Source organism: Notothenia coriiceps, unplaced genomic scaffold, assembly GCF_000735185.1.
Source record: "Notothenia coriiceps isolate Sejong01 unplaced genomic scaffold, NC01 NC01_scaffold00003521, whole genome shotgun sequence".
Classification (NCBI taxonomy): domain Eukaryota; kingdom Metazoa; phylum Chordata; class Actinopteri; order Perciformes; family Nototheniidae; genus Notothenia; species Notothenia coriiceps.
In genome coordinates this window covers 79,409-101,164 of record NW_011336222.1, presented here as the reverse complement: position 1 = coordinate 101,164, position 21,756 = coordinate 79,409, and the positions used below count along the sequence as shown (strand labels likewise).

General features: G+C 40.4%; 1 protein-coding gene across 3 annotated transcripts; it reads left to right on the top strand.

Moving 5' to 3' along the window:
* Nucleotides 1-1,658: 1,658 nt before the first annotated feature.
* Nucleotides 1,659-21,515, top strand: ngfa (nerve growth factor a (beta polypeptide)). Of its 3 annotated transcripts, XM_010766648.1 has the most exons (4): nucleotides 1,659-1,819; nucleotides 18,918-19,025; nucleotides 20,327-20,439; nucleotides 20,527-21,515. In XM_010766648.1, the coding sequence occupies exons 3-4, from the start codon at nucleotides 20,338-20,340 to the stop codon at nucleotides 21,211-21,213; spliced, it is 789 nt and encodes a 262-aa protein (XP_010764950.1). In that variant the 5' UTR covers nucleotides 1,659-1,819; nucleotides 18,918-19,025; nucleotides 20,327-20,337; the 3' UTR covers nucleotides 21,214-21,515. The 3 variants fall into 3 exon arrangements, with proteins under 3 accessions (XP_010764950.1, XP_010764948.1, XP_010764949.1); XM_010766646.1 differs by having other exon boundaries at nucleotides 20,327-21,515; XM_010766647.1 differs by lacking the exon at nucleotides 1,659-1,819 and adding an exon at nucleotides 11,652-11,710 and having other exon boundaries at nucleotides 20,327-21,515.
* The last annotated feature ends 241 nt before the right edge of the window (nucleotides 21,516-21,756 follow it).

Below are 21,756 nucleotides of genomic sequence, written 5' to 3'. Positions count from 1 at the left end.
CAGAAATCTTGTTTGTTTGTAGGTGACCAAATACTTATTTTACACCATAATTTGCAAATAAATTCTTTAAAAATCAGACAATGTGATTTTCTGGATTTTGTCTCTCATAGTTGAGGTATACCTAGGATGAAAATTACAGGCCTCTCTCATCTTTTTAAGCGGGAGAACTTGCACAATTGGTGGCTGACTAAATACTTTTTTGCCCCACAGTAGATCGTCTGAAGCAGTTGCAAAATGCCTGAAATGTGAGGATATCCATGCACTCTTGACCTCCTAACCACCATCCAAGCCCAAAACGCTCACCCCTCCTCATCATTTCTCACCCTTAACCAACCCCAGCGTGGGGTGCAGGGTCAAAGTTCACAGTCTGGGGGGGGTTTCCCCTTTCAGGCTCAGCCTCGATAACAAGAGCCAAGGCAGTTTTGACAGTGACAGAATCTTTAACACATGCACACACGCACATCAATAATTGTCGGGCAGAGAACATACAAAAGAGCCACGTCAGCTTTGGGGAAATGCCCGTTTGCCTTTGAACTCATAAGAGGGGGTCAAAATTCTTGAGCAGAGAGAAACCTTTCTCGAGTTTTGACCTGTGTTTTTTCTTCCAGGGCCCATTTACTCCAAATAGAGTTGTCTCATCAACACCGAAACAGGAACTGAATTCAAAGTAAAATCATTTATATTTTCCTAAGAGGAGGAGAAAGGGATGACACTGACACACAATCCTTCCTTTCTCTAATTGTTCTCTTTTTTCCCCCCTCTCCTCTCTGTCTGTCGGAGCAGAAGGGTGGGATGTCTGTCTGCTCAGCGCCAGGGGCTCTGACAACGATACGGTTCAGGTCAGAGAGACGCTGTGAAAGAGAGAAACGCAAAGAACCAGAAAAAAAAGGTGAGAAGGCAAGATGGAGAGAGGGGAAAATAAAGATGCATAAACAAAAAGACGGAGAAATGTCAGAGAGGGACTGTTGTGATACTGTAGCCTGAAGGCCTCGCTGAATGCAGGGTGTGGTGGATCTCTGCCCTGGTGAGGGGATATCATGGTTGCAAGGTTTGACATGTTGCTTTATTCACAATTTCTCTCTCAATTTGCCGTTGACAAGTAGCAGAGAAATTCCAGGTTGCAACAGACCATCAAAGCTCCATTATTGTAACTCCACACATTTCTTTGGACTGTACACATTCAATGTAGCAAAAGACTGTGTGTATTCACAATGTAGAAAATGGCAGCGTACAACATTTCTGAAATGTTTGACCAAGGACACTGGTGGTTTGACCTCACGCATGGCGGGGGCACGTTGCACAACCAAGAGCTGAGCTAGAAATGACTCAGGTGTGGAATAACAGTGACAAACTTTCACGGCATAAAACAAACTCTGACTTCACTAGGAGGTGACGTAAAGTCTCAAGGTAGTTGAATCATCCCATTTGCGCAAAAGAGACGAAATGGTGAATGAATGGAGAGGATGAATAGCAGTAGCTAGGTGCAAATTATAAATAGCTGTACTTTTTTCTTTTTTATCAAAGAGGAGGAGGAATGGGTAGGCACTAGGACCTGCACTGAGCAAATAGGAGGGAGGGAGCAGCTTTGGGACTCCTCTTACTAAACTTTTAGAACAATTCATTTCCCAAAGAGTGTGGGAGGCAGACAGACAGAAGTGGATGGCCCGAGACCTCGATTCAAAGCTTTAAAAGCAGGAGCGGAATTTAGAGATTGGGATAATTCTGCTCTTGGCCTGGAGAGAGTGAGGTGGAATATAAAATAGTTCATTTGAAAGTTTTCACTCACTGGAGAGAGCAGAGAAGGAGCGTTAACAGGCTGGTGAGTTTGAACTTGTTCTTACACATGTTTATTTAAACAAGGAGTTCATGTCTTGAGAGTGTGTACATGTAAAGATGGGGGGGATACATAGACGTAAGGGAGAATCTCTCTTAGAAGTTTTTCTCATACCTGTCATCAAGTGAAAGTGGCGCGTCTGAATTAAGATTGGGCTCTGCAGCAGCCAGTCAAGTCCTCTTTTGGGGGAGAACATTGCTGCTGACTTCCACAAACAGCAGTAGTAAGAAAAAGTGGGTGATACATTTTTTTTAAGTTGTGTTTGCTCGCATGGTTCAACATTTGGACATTGTAGTTTTCCAGGTACAGATGGAGAGAGGGTATGGAAGAGGAGAGGGTGTAGAGAGAAAGAGAGAATAGGTGAGGATTAGAAAAAGGGGTTCTCCAAACTTCAATGGGAACCAGTCCTCTGTTCAGAAAACTCCTGGGACATCAGGTTACCTTCATTCTTTCCCTCTCCCCTTTTTTTTTTCTATCTGTCTGTCTCTTCCTTCCCCTCTTTTTCAATCTGTCTTTCTCTCCGCTCATATTACACAACTCTTAAAGGACATGATGAGCTCTAATGTCCGTCACAAAGTGTGTTGCTAAGCTTGTCCGTGTGCCTGCCTCTTGCTGTGTGTAGCTGATCAATGTTTTACACACTCGATATCTATATTTGTGTGTTGTTGTGTGTGTACGCGTGTGTTCTAAACACAGACCTCATGCCTGCCACTCCTACCAGGGAATTCCTTTCGGGGTTTGACAGGGGAGGAATGTCACTGAGGGCCAACATTTAAGCACACAAACAAATATCACACAACAGTTTTCACAAGTGTCCTATTGGTGCAGTCACCCGTTATACCTGTTGTGTTGATTCAATTTGACAATGAAAATGTACAAAAAAAGGTGTTGTTGGATGAAAGAAATACAGAAAAAGGCAGCTTTTCACAGACACACAATATGTGTACAGTACATAGACTGCTTCTACAGCATTGTGTGTGTACATCTGTGTTTGATAAGAACAAGTATCAAAACTTATAGCGTGGGCCAGCGACTGAAGCGCTCCCAAGAGAAAGGTGCTCTGTCTGGTACAAATATAAATGTTCTAAATTGTTTACGAGCTTCAATTTTGCTGCCAGCGTGTGCCGGAGGGGAGCGGAGAGCGTTTTCATCACCTCTCTGTCGGTTCACAGAGGAAGTGGAGGGAGAAATCTGCAGCAGCCTGGCCATATATCTTACAGGACATCTCAAGAGATGCTGTAATTTTCTCCAAGTGGTTAGCATTTTGACTCAGGGTACAACTAAAATGAAAAAGCATATATTTTTTTCTTTCATAGATCAGCTTTATGCCCCACACAATTATGTATAAGGAGAACATTATAGCATAAAGCCAATCAAAATGTTTCATTGTCACTGCTCCGTCATTGTTGATACAGTGACAATGACTGATAGCAAGCTGAAACAACTACAATAGAGTCATGAATGGTAAACCACACCAAATATACGTAACAATACGACTACCAGTTCATACAGGAGATCAATGACATGTACCTTGTCTCAAACAAAGCAATTTCAAAAACAAAAAGAAAGCTAACTTTCCGATCGGATTTTGAAGGCTAGAAAAGAAGAGAGCTTTAAACCGCCAAAAAGTATTAATTTATTATTAACTAACATTCAACCGACTGCTTATCCCTGGGCTTGTCATCTACAATTTAGTCTGTCTGTTTACAATGTTGCTGCTGGCTCACTTGACCATCAATCATACATAATGACGCAGAAGCTTGCAGACTTGGCATTTGTTGCTTATATATAGCTTCAGTGGCTGTTTCTCCCTATTTGTTCAATATTCAAAGTTAAATATTAATTTAAATTAACATTATTGTAAATTGCAACATGGGTTGATATCTGTTACTTTGGTTAAAGATTCAAATGGAAATCTTCTATTAATTACGATATTTTTCAGACAGATTAACTCCCAATGTCATTGCTAAAAACAGCTTAAGCCATTTCAACTGTGTGTGTGTGTGTGTGTGTGTGTGTGTGTGTGTGTGTGTGTGTGTGTGTGTGTGTGTGTGTGGCAGATGGACAGTGCTGTTTTCCCCTGCAGACAAAGATGTCTGTGATTATTCATGACCCTCTCAGGTTTCCCTTTGAAGCTGAATTACAGCTTTCCCTATGTTAGCACCTGTGTGTGTGTGTGTGTGTGTGTGTGTGTGTGTGTGTGTGTGTGTGTGTGTGTGTGTGTGTGTGTGTGTGTGTGTGTGTGTGTGTGTGTGTGTGTGTGTGTGAGATAACGGGTAACACTTTACTATGTCAGGTAAATGTCACAACATGTACTATTTAATACATTAAACTAACTGAATATTTACTAGGAATGCATCTATTTAAAGCACTTGCATAATAACATAACACTTTTGTAAAAACAACAATGCACCTGTGACAGTCTTGGTGTGAAACTTGAACTTGTTGTCCAGGATGAAAATGAACAGTGTTAATTTAATAAACCAAGAGAAGAATTATAAAAAATACCGGTTCAAAACAACCTATTACCTGGGTACAGGTAGCAATTATTGCATCAGTGGATGTCATTATATTTAATGTGAAGTGGCTCATCATCAAATTATGGAAGGATGTAGCTATTAACTTACAAATGCTCCTTTAATTAATGATTAAGACAAGCAGGGATGGTGTATACAATTTAAAAAGAGATATATTTATAGCACATTTATATTAAAAATATTTTCCATACATCCTGTGATTACAGCCTGGCTGGATGTACCTTGTCAGGTAACTGGTAGACCAGACAAAAAATGTTGGACTTCATCACAACCTATACTAGGCATCTTGGGATTGTTTGTACCTTTTTGCTAAAGTTTGAACTCAAATGTTAATGGCATGCACTAAAGAAAATGCATTTTCAGATATTTATGGCATTCATTTTCTACATTGATCAATTTTAACCCTACTTGTGTCACAAATTACCTTTGGCATTCAATTTTATATATCTGAGAAATACAATTTGTTGTGTGTTGTACAGAGAAGCCGACACATCATTCGATTTTAAGATGCATTTAGGATAAACTGCCATTTTGTTTGACGCTCATGAGACATGATATATCGCTATCATATCACCAGGTATGCAAATCTATTGAATAGTACTCAAATTATGACAGAAAGTAGAAGATCCACCCTCTAAAACACATAATAGATGGAGTGGTGTGAGCTGTCTAGACTTCAGTGTTGTATAGGACACCTGGGCAGGGGAGAGGCTGTGACAGCACACCTGGACTGTGGATTTAACTGTCGCTACTTATCCTCCAAACTAACCCTTAAAGTCAGACAACAAACACAAACATCATTAAAATGGTTTATATGGTCCTGCATTGTTGGTCCTTTTACCGAAACGAAAACCATCCACGGTACCAAAAACTTTGTATTTGTTGGTCTACTGGATAATGTGTGTCGAAGCACACAAATATTTCCCTTCATAAAAATTAAGGAATGAGTATTTGTTGCATTATTCAGCCAGTTCATTATCTCCTCAGATAGTTAGTGAAAGGGTATGGACCAGGGAACATCCCATTACATTATGGAGCAGATCACTGATACATGCATCACTTCAGGTTTGCACTAACAATGTGTCCTTATGGTTTTAAATAATTTAGTTCTAGACCCAGAGGGGCCAATTTGCATTGATACAATTATCAAAACTGAAACCCTTTAGTTAACATGCCATCTTTGGTTTTGTATTGTAATAGCTAAAGCATTATGGCAGTGTAAAGCATCAGCAAGTCTATCAAAATGGCACAAATATAATACATTGATTTACACGTATGGAGTGATGTGACATTATTTAATAATCATTTTTAAATTACATTATTAATGTTGACCTAGAAAACGTGATTTATAGTACTACAATGTGCTGAACAGTTCCAGGCCAAAATTCCTGGCTACCAACACACCCCCAGCCTTAGATCGACACGAGTACAACTATTGTTGCTCAAAGTGTCTGGGGCAGTTCCAGCTGGCAACAAAAACTGATTAAGGGTTTGTCACTCAGGAACATGAAGTGTGATGTCTTATCAGATCCCAAAGGCATGAGACAGACTAGTCACAATATTCTTCTAGTCTTAGATAAAGTAGTTAGTAACCAATGGCCCCATAAAGGAAGATTGCCGTTCATATGAAAACTTATTCTCAGCAATAATTATTTACAATTCTACACAAGAAAAACAGTATATTGCATTTTTTGCCTCTCCATCCATGACTATCAGTTTAAGCCACACCTAACTCTTAGACAGGTAGCAGCCAGCAAAATAATACCACATTTGTTTTCAATACCACTTCCTAGAAAAGAACTTGCCAAGCGGAAGCTCATTAGGTAATATTATTTTTGTGCAAGTTGTGACTTTTCCTCTTGCTGTAAGGCGCTCTGTGCCAAAGCCACATGTCAATCCGGATACTTCAAACAAATTCATGAAAACATAACCCAAAAGAAATTAGCTTTCTTAACAGACCATCTTTTCAAACTTGACAGTCAATTTTTTTTTCCATTATCTTATGTTATCCTACTAATTTCATGATTTAAAAAAAAGAACCAAACTATGAAAAAATTGCTTGAACATTCAAAACCGAGCTTCCGTGTTTGGTAGAAATAGGGAGACGATAACTCACGGGTGAAAACGTAAACCCAGACCCATGCTTTGGTTATCTTTTGGGTCGGTACAGCTGCAGTCTGTGAGAACATCTGGTGTAAAATGAACCAGCTAAAGTGTTCCATCTGAAGTCAGTGGGAGAGGTAAGAGGTCAGAGTTCAGGTTCGGAGGTTACGTCTGTGTTTGTGGAGGAAAACTAAGATCTAGAGTTCGCAGCAGGTCAGGATCCTGAACCATGTGGCACAAGAGCGGAATGGAAAAATACGGAAATGTGACGTCCCCTCCAGAGTTACTTTCTGCACTAATTCTCGTGGACGTTTCCTTTACAAACATCTTCTCAGAATGTTTGGGAGAAAATTCAATCAACAGAAATCACCGCGAACATTGTTTGACATTGGTAACTTACTGGATTTGAACATAAATGTTGGTCAGGCATGAGCAGACTATTTTGTCCCGGCACCTTTACCACATATGGACCTGGTTTTCAGCTCCTTTGCACTGTGCAAAATCAAGAATAAAAGACTTGTGTGTTTGGACTTCTCCATACATTGAAAACTGAATCAAAGACTGTTAATGCAAGCAAGCCTTTGTGTAGAAGAACTTATTTCCACAGGTGCTCCATCAAAGGGTTATGTTTGCCTGCGTCTGGCTGTTTCTATGTCTGCGCACATATGCGTCTGTGCACTGAATGTATATGCTTCCCAAAAATGACAACTAAATATGCAGACATGCCTGATCATTCCACTCTAAATGCCTCTATGACTTTCAGTTATGGCTCACGCTCCTCTCATGCATGTGCACGCAGACCAAACACACAGTAGCCGATAAATCACCAAATTACCAGGGCTAAAATAACAGTGTTGTGGTCTTAATCTGTTGACTCAGTGCACGTCTTGTTTTAAATTGATTCACCGGAACCCTTTCTCATGTTTGTGTGTGTTCGTGTGTACATTTGGATTAAAGTGATGACACCCTCTTACTCTCACTTTCCTTCCCCTTTATCCCGATTAGTAGGTTGACTACAACTTGTCTGGACATGAAACTCTGCCTCGTTGCCAACAACAGAGAACAAATACTTGATATTTTAAAATATTAAAATCAACTCCAAAGCCTCAAATAATGCACAATTAGCATTTGTTTTCAGATCCTTTGTTATGAATGTGTTTTAGCTATACTCTAAATCTGTTTTTACAAATCATCAAGAGATCAGATTTACTCCAACAAAGAAGACACAAAAGAAAAAGAAACATAAACCACACCAGCATTGGAGGAATGTGGTTCGTTCATGTACCGTATGAGCAATGTGCATGTGTTGGATACACATCAAACACACACACACACACACTCACAAAAACACACCTTAGCCCCAAGGATACAAGTGAGGTCACGTATTATGCACTTATTCGGGTTATGCCGATTTGGGAATGCACAGCATGCAGGAGGATGATCCACTGACTAGTCTTAACAGATTGGTCACATAAACAATGGGCGGAAATTATTAACGCGTCATTATTTAGTTGTTCTAGCCATACAGGATCCTAAGAACTACAGAGGCTTGAAGAACGTTACAAGCAGTTTTCTCAACTCTGCCTTCATACAATCAGTTTCATCTGTCATCAAGTTGTTTTTTGAGGATTAATTGCGTGTCAAGAGGAGTTTTGGGGAGGATGACGCTGTAGGAGCCACTCTGCCACTCTATCTCTTTCACCATTACTCTGCTGACACGCTGAACATGGCATGCTGCTAACAGACAGAGGATGGGCCTGGGAGGTCCCACGCAGACAGGTGGTGGACATCAGCTAGAGGCTTAAAGAGTGGGAGGGAGGCAGAGGGGGGGGGGAAGATATGGACTGAGGGAGATAGGAGGCATTGAGAGACAGAAGCAGAGAGAGAGAGATGACAGAACAATGTGCAGACCACACAGAATAGAAAATGGCCGGGTCAAGTCTACAGTGAGATGGGTGAGACTGCAATCAAAGAAACACTGGGAGTGACGAAAAGATCACATTTGTGCAATCTTCAGAACAGTCCGGACAGTCTGTGTGTTAAGGGCCATCTATATACAGAGCAGGCTTTGTTTGAATCCCCATATTCTTTTATCATTGTTTTCATGCTTCAATTCTGTACGTCTGTGTTGTCTATTCATGACCATGCATTTTTAAAAAGGTACAATGAATTACTGGAGTGCTTCTCATGAACATGAAAACATGCTAATGTAATGCTGATGTCTTGCCATATTAGCATATATAAGCGCTGAGGTGTTAGTGCTAATCAGCACTAAACACAGAGTACAGCAGCTAAAGAATTGGTACTTAGATTGAAAGATACTTCATAAAAAAAAAACTAAAAACGAAATTGACATGGCACTACAGGAAACCGCTTTTTACTAGGATTCATCCATACAAGTCTGCAAACATTTGTATGCTGCTTTAACCAATAATGCTGAGATCGTTTAGTCTCAACCAACCAACAGACCAATACTGCTATCCACTGAGCATGGCAAAAAAACATCAACAAATCAACAAACTAAATTAGATTAATGCAAAGAGGCTGTCAGTTATGCATGATGGCTCTTTAAGGCCACATGCCAGCAAGATGTCGTCATGCGAATGAGGTCTTTACCCATGTTACTACTTCAGTATCCTGGAGTGAGATACTTAAACTCAACATGCTTCAAGAGGTGCCGTGCTGGCTGGCTGACTCTTCGCCCCCGGAGAGCCGGGCCAAAAGAAAATTGAATTAAGTTTAACAAATCAATTCCATGTTACACTAATTTAAAGTGGAAGGCTAAGCTCAATGCTATAGTCTGCAGTCAGAGTACAGTGCCTCTCAAATACGATCTTCTCCTTTATGTTAAATAAAGCTCATCATCATCAACAGACACTTTGTTCTCTTTGATAATTACTCCTACCCACATTCAGATGTGAAGAATATTAATACGCTTATTGGTAGGGCATACTTTCATTGAAAGAAAACCGTACATGCATATCTTTAGGTCTGACGTAACATATACGCAGTTTGCGTCTGGGCCCACACCCATGCTCATGGCATCCAACGCGCAGCACAAATGGGGCGTAATGGAAAAACTTGGGTGTTTGATTGAGCACATCTGTCTATTAACGCCCATGTTTTACTTCAAGTTGCGTAGCAAATCTACCTGAGTGACTCATTCACAACCGCTTTGTTTAGCTGCGTTGACAACATGCACATGAAAATCTGTAAGCTGAATTTATTTGAGGGTAAATCTGATAAAGATGCTTAGATGAGTCGAATTAGACTAAAGATGAATCATTCTGACATTACTCTGATCTTTATCAGAAAGACATCTAAGATGGATTTGACTACAGTGAGATGTCATCAGAAACATGCTTATAAAGAAATACTTTCCGGAGGATTAGTATCAACATGACTGAACCCCTGCATGGACAACATGGAAGACGCTTTCAAAGTTCCACTCTGGTGGATGCCCTGAGAGTAGATAATGCAACATGAGTTACAGCCCCTCTGAGACAGTTCGCTGTCTGCTCAAGGAGAACGGAGAGTAATGTTATTGAGATGAAAGACACAGCAATACAAATGTTCATGTCTATTACTCCTCAACTCTTTGTAACTCCCTGAAGCTTTAATACCTATTTTGTTCCCTGTCCTTGAACTCCTTTTCGTCTCCATTTCTGCCCCGAAACAACATTGTACTTCCTTTCTCTGATTCTTTGTATCACATGCTTCTTTATTTGCTAAATTCCCAAGACATCTTATTGCCCATCTGTACTTGCCTCTCCCTATCCCTTGATGTCTCTGAACCTTGTTCTCCATCCCTCTGTCTGCCTCTCTCTCAGTTGCCAGACAGGCATTCCTGCCTCTGGTCCTCCTCCTCTCACTGCTCCGCTGTGGGATGTTAGATTCTCACCAGGAAATGGGAGTTATTACCACGGCCATGCCAAAAGATTAACCACTTGTCATGAGAAGATTGTTGAATGTCAAGGTCATAAAAACTAGGGGTCTGGAAAACATGTTAATCATTGTGTTCATCCTGCCTTCAAGGCCTGGAGGACTGGACTCCCACGTCTGTTGGTCCAGTACAGGGACCGGGTGGGTTTACTGGGGATGGGCCCTGTTGTTAGGAGCAAAAAGGGGGGAGGGGGATTAGAATACCTTTACCGCTTACACAGCCACAGAGCTGGCAGTGGTCTTGCCCCATTGCCAAAAACCCTTTGCCAAGACCTTGGGTCCAAGAGTTCATTATGAGGACACATTGCAACAACGAAATTCATTATCTGTAAGGACTGTTTTTCAAAGTAGAATTAAAGAGTGACAGCGTTTTTGTTAGAAACAGTGTTATGGTGTATCATTATCGCAGAAACGTAACTCTTTGATTATTGTGTATTTGTTTTTTTCAGAGGGCTCTGCAGTGTTCAAATCAGGGTTTCCGTTAGCTGGTAATTACCGATTTTTAGCTGGTAAAATTGATTAAAAACCGGTAAATTCAAAACCTGCCGGTCAAAATGTCCGGTAATAATTAGGGATGCTCCGATCCATCGGTCGCCGGTCATTATCGGCCGATATTCACTCTTAATAGTTTTATTTGTGCACTCTATAAAGGCCGATCAGGAGAGCTGGATCTGATCGATATGGACATAAACGCGAGTGAAGTATAACCGGACGTGAGAGAGAGATCAGATCAGCTGCTGAGTCTGACCAAGACACGCAGCTCTGATCACCTGAAGCCCCGCCCGCTGTTTAGAGAGCTGGATACTGACCGGCTGTCAGGAGAGAGAGAGAGAGAGAGAGAGAGAGAGGGAGAGGGGAAAAGAGAGGCTCCATTTCTCCCGTGTTATTATTCAAAGTTAATGTAAACTTTTGAATGTTTGTTTGAATGTAATAATTATGTTTTTTTTGTTTGTGGAATAATTTATTGAAAAACGAATCTGATCTGTTACGATTATAAACTGAAGCAATATAAAAATTAGCCCCATTAACTGAGTTTTAAGCATCAGCATATCCGGTCCTAGTCCAGTAATTACCTGCTAACGGAAACTCTGCTACATAATTATTCTTGTTATTATTATTATTATTGAAACATGACCGGTGTAGTGCCGAGAGATAGGGAGTCGGAGGCGGTGCAATGAAGGTGCAAAGTTGTCTTTATTCAAGAGCTGCAAGGGACATGTTGTCGGGTCGCAGCCCGGGAAGACAAGAGAGAGAGAATTGAATTGAATTCTGTAATACAGTGGTCACCACACCGGTAAGTTTCAAATTTCTTCGGTAAAATAAATTATGTCCGGACATTTGACCGGCAAGAAAAAATCCTAGCGGAAACCCTGGTTCAAATGTGTTGAACTTCGACAGTTTTAACTAAAAGATTATCGGAAATGGACAATGAAAGAAAAACGAAGGGATCTTCTGCTAGCAGTAAGGGTGGCACCATACTACAGCAGGGAGTCGTGGAGTTCCTAATGTCCTGCCAACAAACATGGAACATTAATTACCATACTATTAATGTCCAGTTTTATTTGCATTCAGAAAGAAACAGGCTTTATTTTGACTAAATAAGTTGTAATGCTCTTCTCAATCTAAATGCATAGCATACTGAGAGCTCAACTAATCATGAACATCTCAAGAAACGCTTGTATCTGCATTGAATAAGCTAGAAACCACATTATTAAACAAACAGGAAAAACAACAATGATATTCTTTGGTGTATAAAGACCTGCATTGTTTCAGTTTAGTTTCTATTGGCTACTCATCTCTTTCTTCCAAATGCAATTACTGGCGAATTTAGCTCTCAGCTAAAATGTTGTTTAGTTTGGACTCCTTTCACAAACAACACAAGGATTCAATCTCTCTATTATAATGAATCAACGTTCAACTTACTGTAGGACAATGTGTGACAAAAAGGGAGAGGCTGGAGTTACATTGTAGTCATGTCTCTGCTTTGTCTCAAGATTGCACATTTAAAAAAAACTCGGGAACAAATATTGTGCCAAAAGCTGACTTAAAAAAAGGTTTTACCATATGTTGCATCATTCGTAGCTGAAGACGTGAAAAGCTGAAAATCAAATAAGAAGCCAAGAGAGATACTATATATGCCAAACTTGAAGCCTGTGGTTCATGAAACTGTGTCAGTATCTTGGACTGAAACAAGAGCCTTGCAACATCGAAGCGAAATGTAAACATAGTGTATGGTAACTTAAAAGTCAAATAGGCATTCTATTGCACTTATTGTGTCAGGTAAGTGGGACTGGTTTAGAAATGGTTAACATTCTGCTAAACTGTATTGGCACACCTTTGCTCAATTATTTTACACCTACTTCTCCTGGACAGTGTGCATTGTTAAAAAAAAAAGTCGAACTGCTTTCATTTTTCCAGCTCAAGGACAAATCCCTTCCACAGTTAAAATCCTAAAGTCTGTTTTTTTGGCACGTTTTTATAGAAAATATTTTTCAGCTTCTGAAGCAGTAGTCAATTATTTGTAGCCAACAACACAAAAAATGAAACAAACAAGCACATAGTCTCAGACGGCCAAGTTGGAAGACATTGAGAAGTGTTTTTAGAATCAGAAAATGGTTATGTCATTTCCCCAAAACAGCAGGAAGAGATAGAAAGCATCCACAAGGGTAGTGCTCTGCACCTGCACACAGCTATATCTCAAGTGTTGAAATCGCTTATTGTTGTTAAACACAGAAACAGCCATGTATCCAGGCAGTTTCCTTCGGGCTTTAAACCGTTAGAGAAAAGAAGAACAAAGGAGAAGGAAAAAAGGAAGAGCCAGGATAAATGAGAGACAGCCAGACAGGAAAAGAAAGTCAGAAAACAGCAGGATGAAGGACTATGGCTCGTTGCCAATCTCTGTTCATTTAAGTTTCCACTCGTGTTCTCCTATACTCTCAAGTTGCCTTGAACAGACACAAAAGCTTTTATTTTAACAAAGCTGATGGAGACAGACGCGTTAAATGGTGGTATATACATGAATTCCTACAGGCGCCCAGCATTATGTACCCTTTAAATCAAAACAAAAAATGAACTTTAAATGCAGACTGCTTGTCTCTAATGGCACTGTGTTCTTTTACGGTTTTATCGAAAAATTGTTGTAAATGGTTGCTCATAAAACCTAATGCCACAGATTTCAGAGGTCTTGTTGGCAGCATGTTACTGAGCTGGAAAACATTCAGTAGATGAGTGAAGTGAAGTACCTATGTCTGTACGACTGCCAATATCAGCCGTTGAATAAAGGTTGAATAAAAGGTCAGTCTTTTGAAAGCTGCTTTCTTTTTAGAGAAAGTTGTAAACACATTTACCTGTGTGTAGTACACGCAAGGCATATTTTATTGCTGCACCCAGTAAACCCATCAAGATAATACAAGCTGATGTCCCATATGATGCACATATGTTCTGCTTTCTATATTATAGTGCCTGTTCAGTTCATACTACAAAAGGTTTGTACAGTCAATGTTCTTTTGTCATGCATATCTTTCATTATTTGCCATATTTGTCAACGCACTGAGGATTCAAGTGCTTAAACAGGTTGTGTGTGCCTGTCACCCTTTTCCTGTGTCCTGAGGCCAGAGGAGCAGAGTTTACCGTTTGAAGTTTCCCTGATGAACAACAGGTGCTCTAGTCCTCACAGCAAATGTCTTTTAAATATGAGAAGATGGAACAGAACAGGGCAGACACTGATCTTTCCATTTCTGCTCCTCACATTACAACGGTCATATGTCTAACGTCTGATATTGTTCACTGCTAGTTTTTTTCCACCAGCCTGGAATAGAAGTCAGTGCAATTAAGAAACAAAAGGTGCAGAATCGTACCACTAGTGGCGCTTGTGCCTGTAACCAAAGTATTACTGTATGATGTGATATAGAGCAATTTGTCAAATGTGCCAACCTTACTTCGTTGCACAACACACATTTAGGAAGACTCAGTAATACGAGTGAGATTCGGACTTACATAAAAAGTACCAATCGTGCTTCTTTGGGTTTTTTGGTTTCCTATGTAATGCTGTTGCTGCTGAGACATAGAAATAGACAGACACGATGACAGAAAGTTAATTTCACACAAGATAAAATGCTAACCGGTGTGTGAGGTTTCACAGCGGGGCATTGTTTTAAATTGTCAACAATAAAAAAGTGCAATTGAACTGAAATACTGAAATGTTTAGCGTTAATGGTTGCGAAGAAAAAAAAGAATCGTTATTAAATTGTTTTTTGTATCCCAACGTAGTACTTCATTGATGTCAGTTTAAATGTATCGAGGTGTTGTGTAACCTAAGCTTAATTATAAGCACTGGGTTACTACAAACCTTTCAACACATTATCGTGGAAAACACCACACATACCCAGTGTTCACCTATTCTGACTGTTTGACCTGTACTTTTAAAAGTGTTTCCAAGAAAAGCCAGTCAGTCACACTGACAGCCTCTCAAGAACGTTTGGAGTATATCTTAATTGCACTTTTGACAGAAACTGCATGACATCATTTTGCGTGACAAAAACTTGATTTATGACAGTATGTTGTCTTTAGTATTAATTTCACAAGGCGGATTGTCTAAACTTTGACGAGCAGATGTCTTTCTGTAGATGACAAGTTACGATTACAACGGCGGCTATACGAGGAAATGGAGGCTTTTCAATTACAAGTATGGCTCTGTAAAATAAAATTAAAAAAAAATTAGAAAAGGCATCTGATGCACATTTAAATCGTTTTTTACTTGAGTGTCTCATTTCAAGTAAGCCCTATCCAAAATTAAGACTTGTTTTCCTAAGACTGATCCATTTAAGTCACTAATTGTTTCCAAGCATTGATTAACGAGCATTCATTATACAAATTCTTTAGAAGAAATAATAATATTAATCTTCAAATATTTGGATGCGGTTAAAAGTAAAAAGAGAGCAAGTTGACCTGGCAGTCATCTCTCGTGATAATTATTTCTCTTGGATGACAGCAGGAGGAACTGCACTACACAGGCTTGACGAGAGACACAGAAACAGTGTTGACCTTTCTGTTTTCCTCTGCATCACCCTCTCTCCGTCTCCTTTCTCACCATCTCTTCAGCTGTCAGTCTCTCTTTCTCACCCCCTTATAATCTGATGTGGTTGTCATCGTCCCGAGAGAGGTGTGTGTTTGTTTGAGAAAACCGTTGACATGTCGTTCCTGCACATCTTTTAACAAGGACATGTATCTACTGACTGGTGTTTCACACTGATAGGAAGACACCTCTGCTAAATGTAAACTAACCTCTGATTGATGGTGAGCAACGCTGTCATAAACAGCTTACTTTTGGGCCCACCTGCCTTATGGTCATTGTATCACAGTCAACACACCACACTGCAACCACATGCAGTCATTTGGCAGCTTGTAGGCCCCATGGTCTGATCAATGGAGAATCGTGAGCACTGGCACACCAAATGAAAATGTGTTATTAGCCAACTGCCTAGTCAGTACCAGTAAATATGTGGCTGGTCTCCACTGCCTTTGGGTAAGTAATGACTCTCCGTCTGAATGTGTTTTCCCGTCTTGCAGCCAAATTATTGTTTTTGCAGGTCACAACCTAGCAGCTGCATGACTTAGTCCTGCTTTCCATATACTTTCATCAGCTTTGGCAATCTTCTTGAACCAGGCGGTGCCATGCGGTGCCTCTAAATCTCATGCCATTGTTGCATTTGAAAGTGCTGAGTGATTCAACAGTGCTGGTATTGATTTAATAGTTTGAGGAACCAGCCTATTGTGAGAAAGGGAACCTCCTCAGAGCAGGGGACGCTGCAATCGGCCACATGAGGCCATTCTATGAATTCATTTCCCATAAACATCCTCCTTGATGAAAACATTATAAGCATGAATCATAAAAGGTTATTCATGAACTGCTTTGTTTAAACCAGTGTTTATTAATACAGTATGATGTGTATGTAAATATAAACCATATTGTCTCTGAAATTGCTGTGGTATTTGTAATCAGTGTTGGAATACCTTATATAATAATAGCTATTTTCTTATTCAAAGCATATGCCATGTGAGTTTGTGTGTCTTTTGTGCCTGGATACCCGAGAGGAAAAACAGCTTACTGTTATGTGCACATCAAAAAGTTCAGGGAGCCTCCAGTAGAACCCAGAGACTTCCTGTTTTATCAGTACCATATGGATTGCCTTTCCCAACACAGTTTGATATAGTATTTAGTTCCACATAAAATCTATTGCACCATTTCATCTAACATGGTATATTCAAGGAACAGTCAACACCCTGCAAATGTGGCTGAAATATAGTACTTTCATTGATGCTAGGACAACATTTCTGGAGTAGTAACCACAAAACCGTAACACAAACAAAAGCAGATCCTTGATTGGAGATCATCCAAACTCTGTTCACTAAAAAACACACAAACATTTAACAGGCATGTATGGCTCTGTATGTGTGCAACATGTGTGTTGTTTTGCATACAGTGCAGGGGGCGGAGTGAAAGCCAGACAGATGCTGATTCAGTTCTGAAGTAATCCCATAAGTCAGAGGTGCTTTCTAAACTGCTCTGACCCCTGTGCTCCTTCGCTGCAGTGTTTACGCTGGCTCCACTGGTATTAAACACAAGCCACATATTTTTAACATTAGGATCCTCTGGGCTCACCCCGGGCCATGTAAATAGTGAGCTGCCCGTCAGCCGGGATCAATCAACTCACTGCCTGTTTGGAGCAACTCCATATGTGTGTGAATGTGTAGGAGTGCACGTATATCATTGTGTTTATTAAAGCCAACAGATATCACCAGTAGGGCAGCTTCTCAAAAGTCTCAAAAGATAGCTCTTTCCATCTGCCAAGATATTTTGAGTGTTTTGCAGTTGCAATGCCAGCTGACCCTAAGGTATTCACAACTTTTATCAAGTAAATGTATTTATTTATAAATTTGTCAAAGTATTTAATAACAAGGTATTTCTTAAATGTTATTTACTGAAGTAAAAATGCATGAGCTTTATCCGCAAATGGTATTCATTATGAATAACAACCACTTTTAGAGTCACAGACCATTATACAGTATGATGGATTATTTATTGCAAATAATCTATTAAATCCTATTAAATACAACAAATGTTGCCACATTGAATGTTGTGCCTCTGTGAGATGAGCACTTACAGGTTGATAATGCACCATATTAAAGCTCAGCATACAATATGTACATTCTTAGTTTTCAGTCAAATACAAATTTCCCAGCTAGGCCTATGGGTATGTGTGTGAAAAGCTAAATTAGTACCACTAAAGAGAAATACTCCAAAAAATAAGAAAAAGTTCCTCAAAAAGAGAATACTTGAGAAGTTAGACAAAGAGTAACTCTCTACCACAGTCTTATATTTGTAGAAAACTGTGGGTCAAAAAACAGAAACCAAGGACTTCAGTACAGTGAAAAGTGTCTTGAAATGCTAAACCTCTCTCACGCATTGTAGTTGCTATTTGTAATGGGAACAGGACCACTGACATCTCTCAGCTGCTTGACAGTTGTCCTTGAATTCTGGTATATGCAGTCAACACTGACCTCTTCTGGTTATTATGTACAACACTGCAAGGATTTCAATACAATTCATTTGTCTATAAAAAGGCATGTTGGCCACAAAAAGGATTGACTAAAAACAAGAATGTTTCATTTTTGAAAATATGAACATGAATAACCTAACTATGATTAATAGCCAGCCTGGACGCTTATTCTCTCAAAACAAGGTTGTTAAATAAACATGTTGAGCTAAAATGTTACAACATCAATAAAACTTTGTGGTATTCTAACAACGTACTTAGCAAAGTGGGTTTTTACAGAATGCTGCAGATAAGTTACAAATACACAGCAGTTTCAACACCCCTGAGTGACCTGCTGAGTGTTTGTGTGCGAGGGGCTGTATTCATAAACATTTCAACATCCAAGCACGCCACATGTTCATACAAACAAAATGATATGTATTACAACATTTGCATGTATGGCAAGAAATCCATTGTTTGCATTTGTGTGAGTTTATGCGGGCATGTGTTCACATAACTCATTAAAGATGCATGTTGGAGTGGTTTATGCTCAAAATACATTATGTAATATCTAATGAGGTGTCAAATGCCACACATTCCAATGTGTGGCAAGTCTAAGCTCTAAGAGTTAAACATGGTGAACGAGTGTGTGTACTTTGCATGAGATAAGGCCAGATAATGGTAAACTGTGTATGTCTGTGAGAGCAGGGATGTCAAGGGGAGGGGATGAGAGTTTTACTTGCACTATTTTACTACTTGTTGAAACTGAACTGTATGTCAGTCTGAAAGAGGAACACTATGTCCAATGAGCCATCTTACAAAAAGTGGATAGTTCCATTTAGTTCTCTTCTGTCAGTACCAGTAACCAGTTTAATCAAATATTAGCTACAACACTACATATATGAAAACCTGAGGTTAATTCCATATGTTTACTTTAACTATTTGGTCTTTATGTGTGTGTTACAGACCTGTTGTTCAGGGGTTCCAGATGGCAGGCGTGAGGGGCCCGGCCTGCACTGGAGTCTGGCTTTAGAGTCCACAGGGGCTCCCACTTCAACTGGACACATTCCACAGGTACACAACACTCATCACTGCAACACACAACACAAGACATATTCAAATTTGAGGACCAAATTCGTTGTGATGGTAAAATTCGTCTCAACAGTTTCATTCTCAACAATTCTCAAATTGACCAACTCACTTCGATTTGGCAGAAAATACTCTTAAGGGAGCTTTGAAGGACATATGATTCTGCTGAGAGAGCTAATAAAAGTTAGGAAAGTAGGAGGTCTTCTCAAATTTTAGCTAAATATCATGTAGGAGGTGACGGTAGCAGGCATAAAAAAACACCAGCCAATAAACCACTCCAAATCAAAACCGTGCCAAAAACAGTTGAGACCCTGCAGAAATAATGATTTCGCATATCTTCAGACATTACCAATAAAGGGAAAAAAACAAGACAACAACACACACAACAACAACAACAACAACAACAACGCAAATAAATACACATGCATTGCAAATAAATACAAAGATTGCAATAAAGATTTCAAATGTAAAACACAGCTGCTGCTGCTGCTGCTGCTGTTGCAGCAGCTTAGAAAAACAGCAAGAGGAACAACAACCCCTGTAAGCATTCAGAAGCCATAATGGTATGCCAATAATTCATTCATTCATGAAAAATATGTTTTTTAAACAACAGCACAGCAGCCCTGCTCAACCGCCAACAACATTGCAGCCGATTCTTAATGGCATTACCAAGACAACACAACCAGAGTAAAAACATGTCACCAATGAATATGACAACAAACAACACAGCAGCAGGTAGCCTACTTAGCTCAGGGCCCGGTAATGGTGAGTCGACATCCGGTGTTGAGTCCCCCGGCAGAGTGGTCTCATTCCAACAGTAAACACAAGAACACTTTTTGAAGGCTGGTCAAATCAAGTTATCCGAAACGAGAAGCAGGAGAGTGCTCGGCCATGAACAAACCAGCAGCAATTGATTAGTGACAGACCATAAGGCCCGCGCTGCACACCTGCATGTATAAGATTGGACGATAGGCTACTAACCTGTCTATGAATGAGCCAATCAGTGTTAAGCATTTTACAAACACCTGATGCCAATCAGCCAATTCAAGCCGACTTCCATACGTATCATTAAGCAATGTTAAATACCAATACAGTTTTAAGACCCCTAATATATTCCATTAAATTGTCTTAAAAAAGTTAAATGGCAAATCGTCTTGTAACCTTATGTGAATTGTGTATCCAGAAAATGTCTGATATTCTTAATTGTTTCTTGTACAATAGCCCATATACCAAGCATGATATTTAAGCCATATTTCTAAACTTTCTTCTTCTCTTGTCGGCCTCAGGACGTTTGCCCATGAGGTCGTCATCACTGGTCCTGCTCCTCCTGATTGGCGTCCAGGCTGTACAGACCATGGGAGGTGGATTTGCCCGGTGCGCCGAGGCAGCCAACCACAAAGTAGGACAGCAGACTGCAGCCAATCACAGAGCAGGACAGCAGCAGACAGCAATGGAGGACCACCTTTCTGAACACCATTCTCCACAGGAGCATCAAAGGACCAACCATCACAGGACCAAGAGGCCCCATCGAGCAGCTTCACATGCCCAGGATAGAAGCCCTGTCAATGGGCACTCTACATTGGATTCCCCCCCTGAGCCCTCCATCCCAGTGGTGGACCCAAAGCTCTTCTCCAAAAGACGTTACCGCCCCTCTCCCCGTGTTGTCTTCAGCGAGGTGGCCCCATCCCATGATGCTCTTGAAGGTGAGGGCTATGACATTGAAGGGGTGAGGGGGATGAGGGTGCGGCGCAGAGCAGGGTCGCACACCATGCACCGAGGAGAGTACTCAGTATGTGACAGCATAAATACCTGGGTGGGCAACCTCACAAAAGCCACAGATATTGCTGAAAAAGAGGTGATAGTGCTGCCCAACGTTACAATCAACAATGTGGTGAAGAAACAGTTCTTCTATATGACCACCTGCCGATCCCCCACGCACAGAGGCCCTGGGACTCCAAAAGGGGGAAGGCCAGGGATACGGGGTGGAAAACAGGGCAAATCAGGCAACTTGGGCTGTCGGGGCATCGACAGTCGCCACTGGAACTCCTACTGCACCAATACACACATATTTGTAAGCGCCCTGACCATCTACCAGGAACGGACAGCCTGGCGTTTCATTCGCATCAACGCAGCATGTGTGTGTGTTCTCAGCCGGAAGTCTTGGGCCGGATGAATGGGACACAGACTGGGGAGAACGACTGCTGACAACCAAACTATGAACCAAGCACACACATTTCTACTAAACAGCCACTGCAGCTTTATTGCCAATACTGTAATCCTCTCCCCCACCTCCATACATACAAAAACACACTTACACACACACAAGCAGCTTTATCTATCCAACCCCTTGGCCCCTGACCCTACCTCAGTACAAGAAGTCCTGGTTATTTTAAGTTATGAGGACTGCATGTCATATTTATGGTTTATACAGTCAAATATGAAAATATATACATATGTGTATATATACAAAATGAATTAAAGCTTTTAATGTTGTTGTTGTTATCGATGTTGTGTTGTTCATGCTGTTATTTATTAAACACCTCAGTACTTGCCTGGTTTCTTTTGTCAGTTAGTAGTGTTGATGTCTTTTATCAATATTTTTGATATTAACAGTGAATGAAATTGCAATGTGAAATGTAAACGAGGTTTTCGTAGTGAGACACTCGCAGAGAGTTATCACCCAGCTCGGCTGTTCCGTCCAACTTTCAGTGGTTTT

Bases quoted from the DNA above. Each gene is read 5' to 3' on its own strand.
- ngfa (XM_010766646.1), top strand. From the start codon at position 20,338: ATGAGGTCGTCATCACTGGTCCTGCTCCTCCTGATTGGCGTCCAGGCT.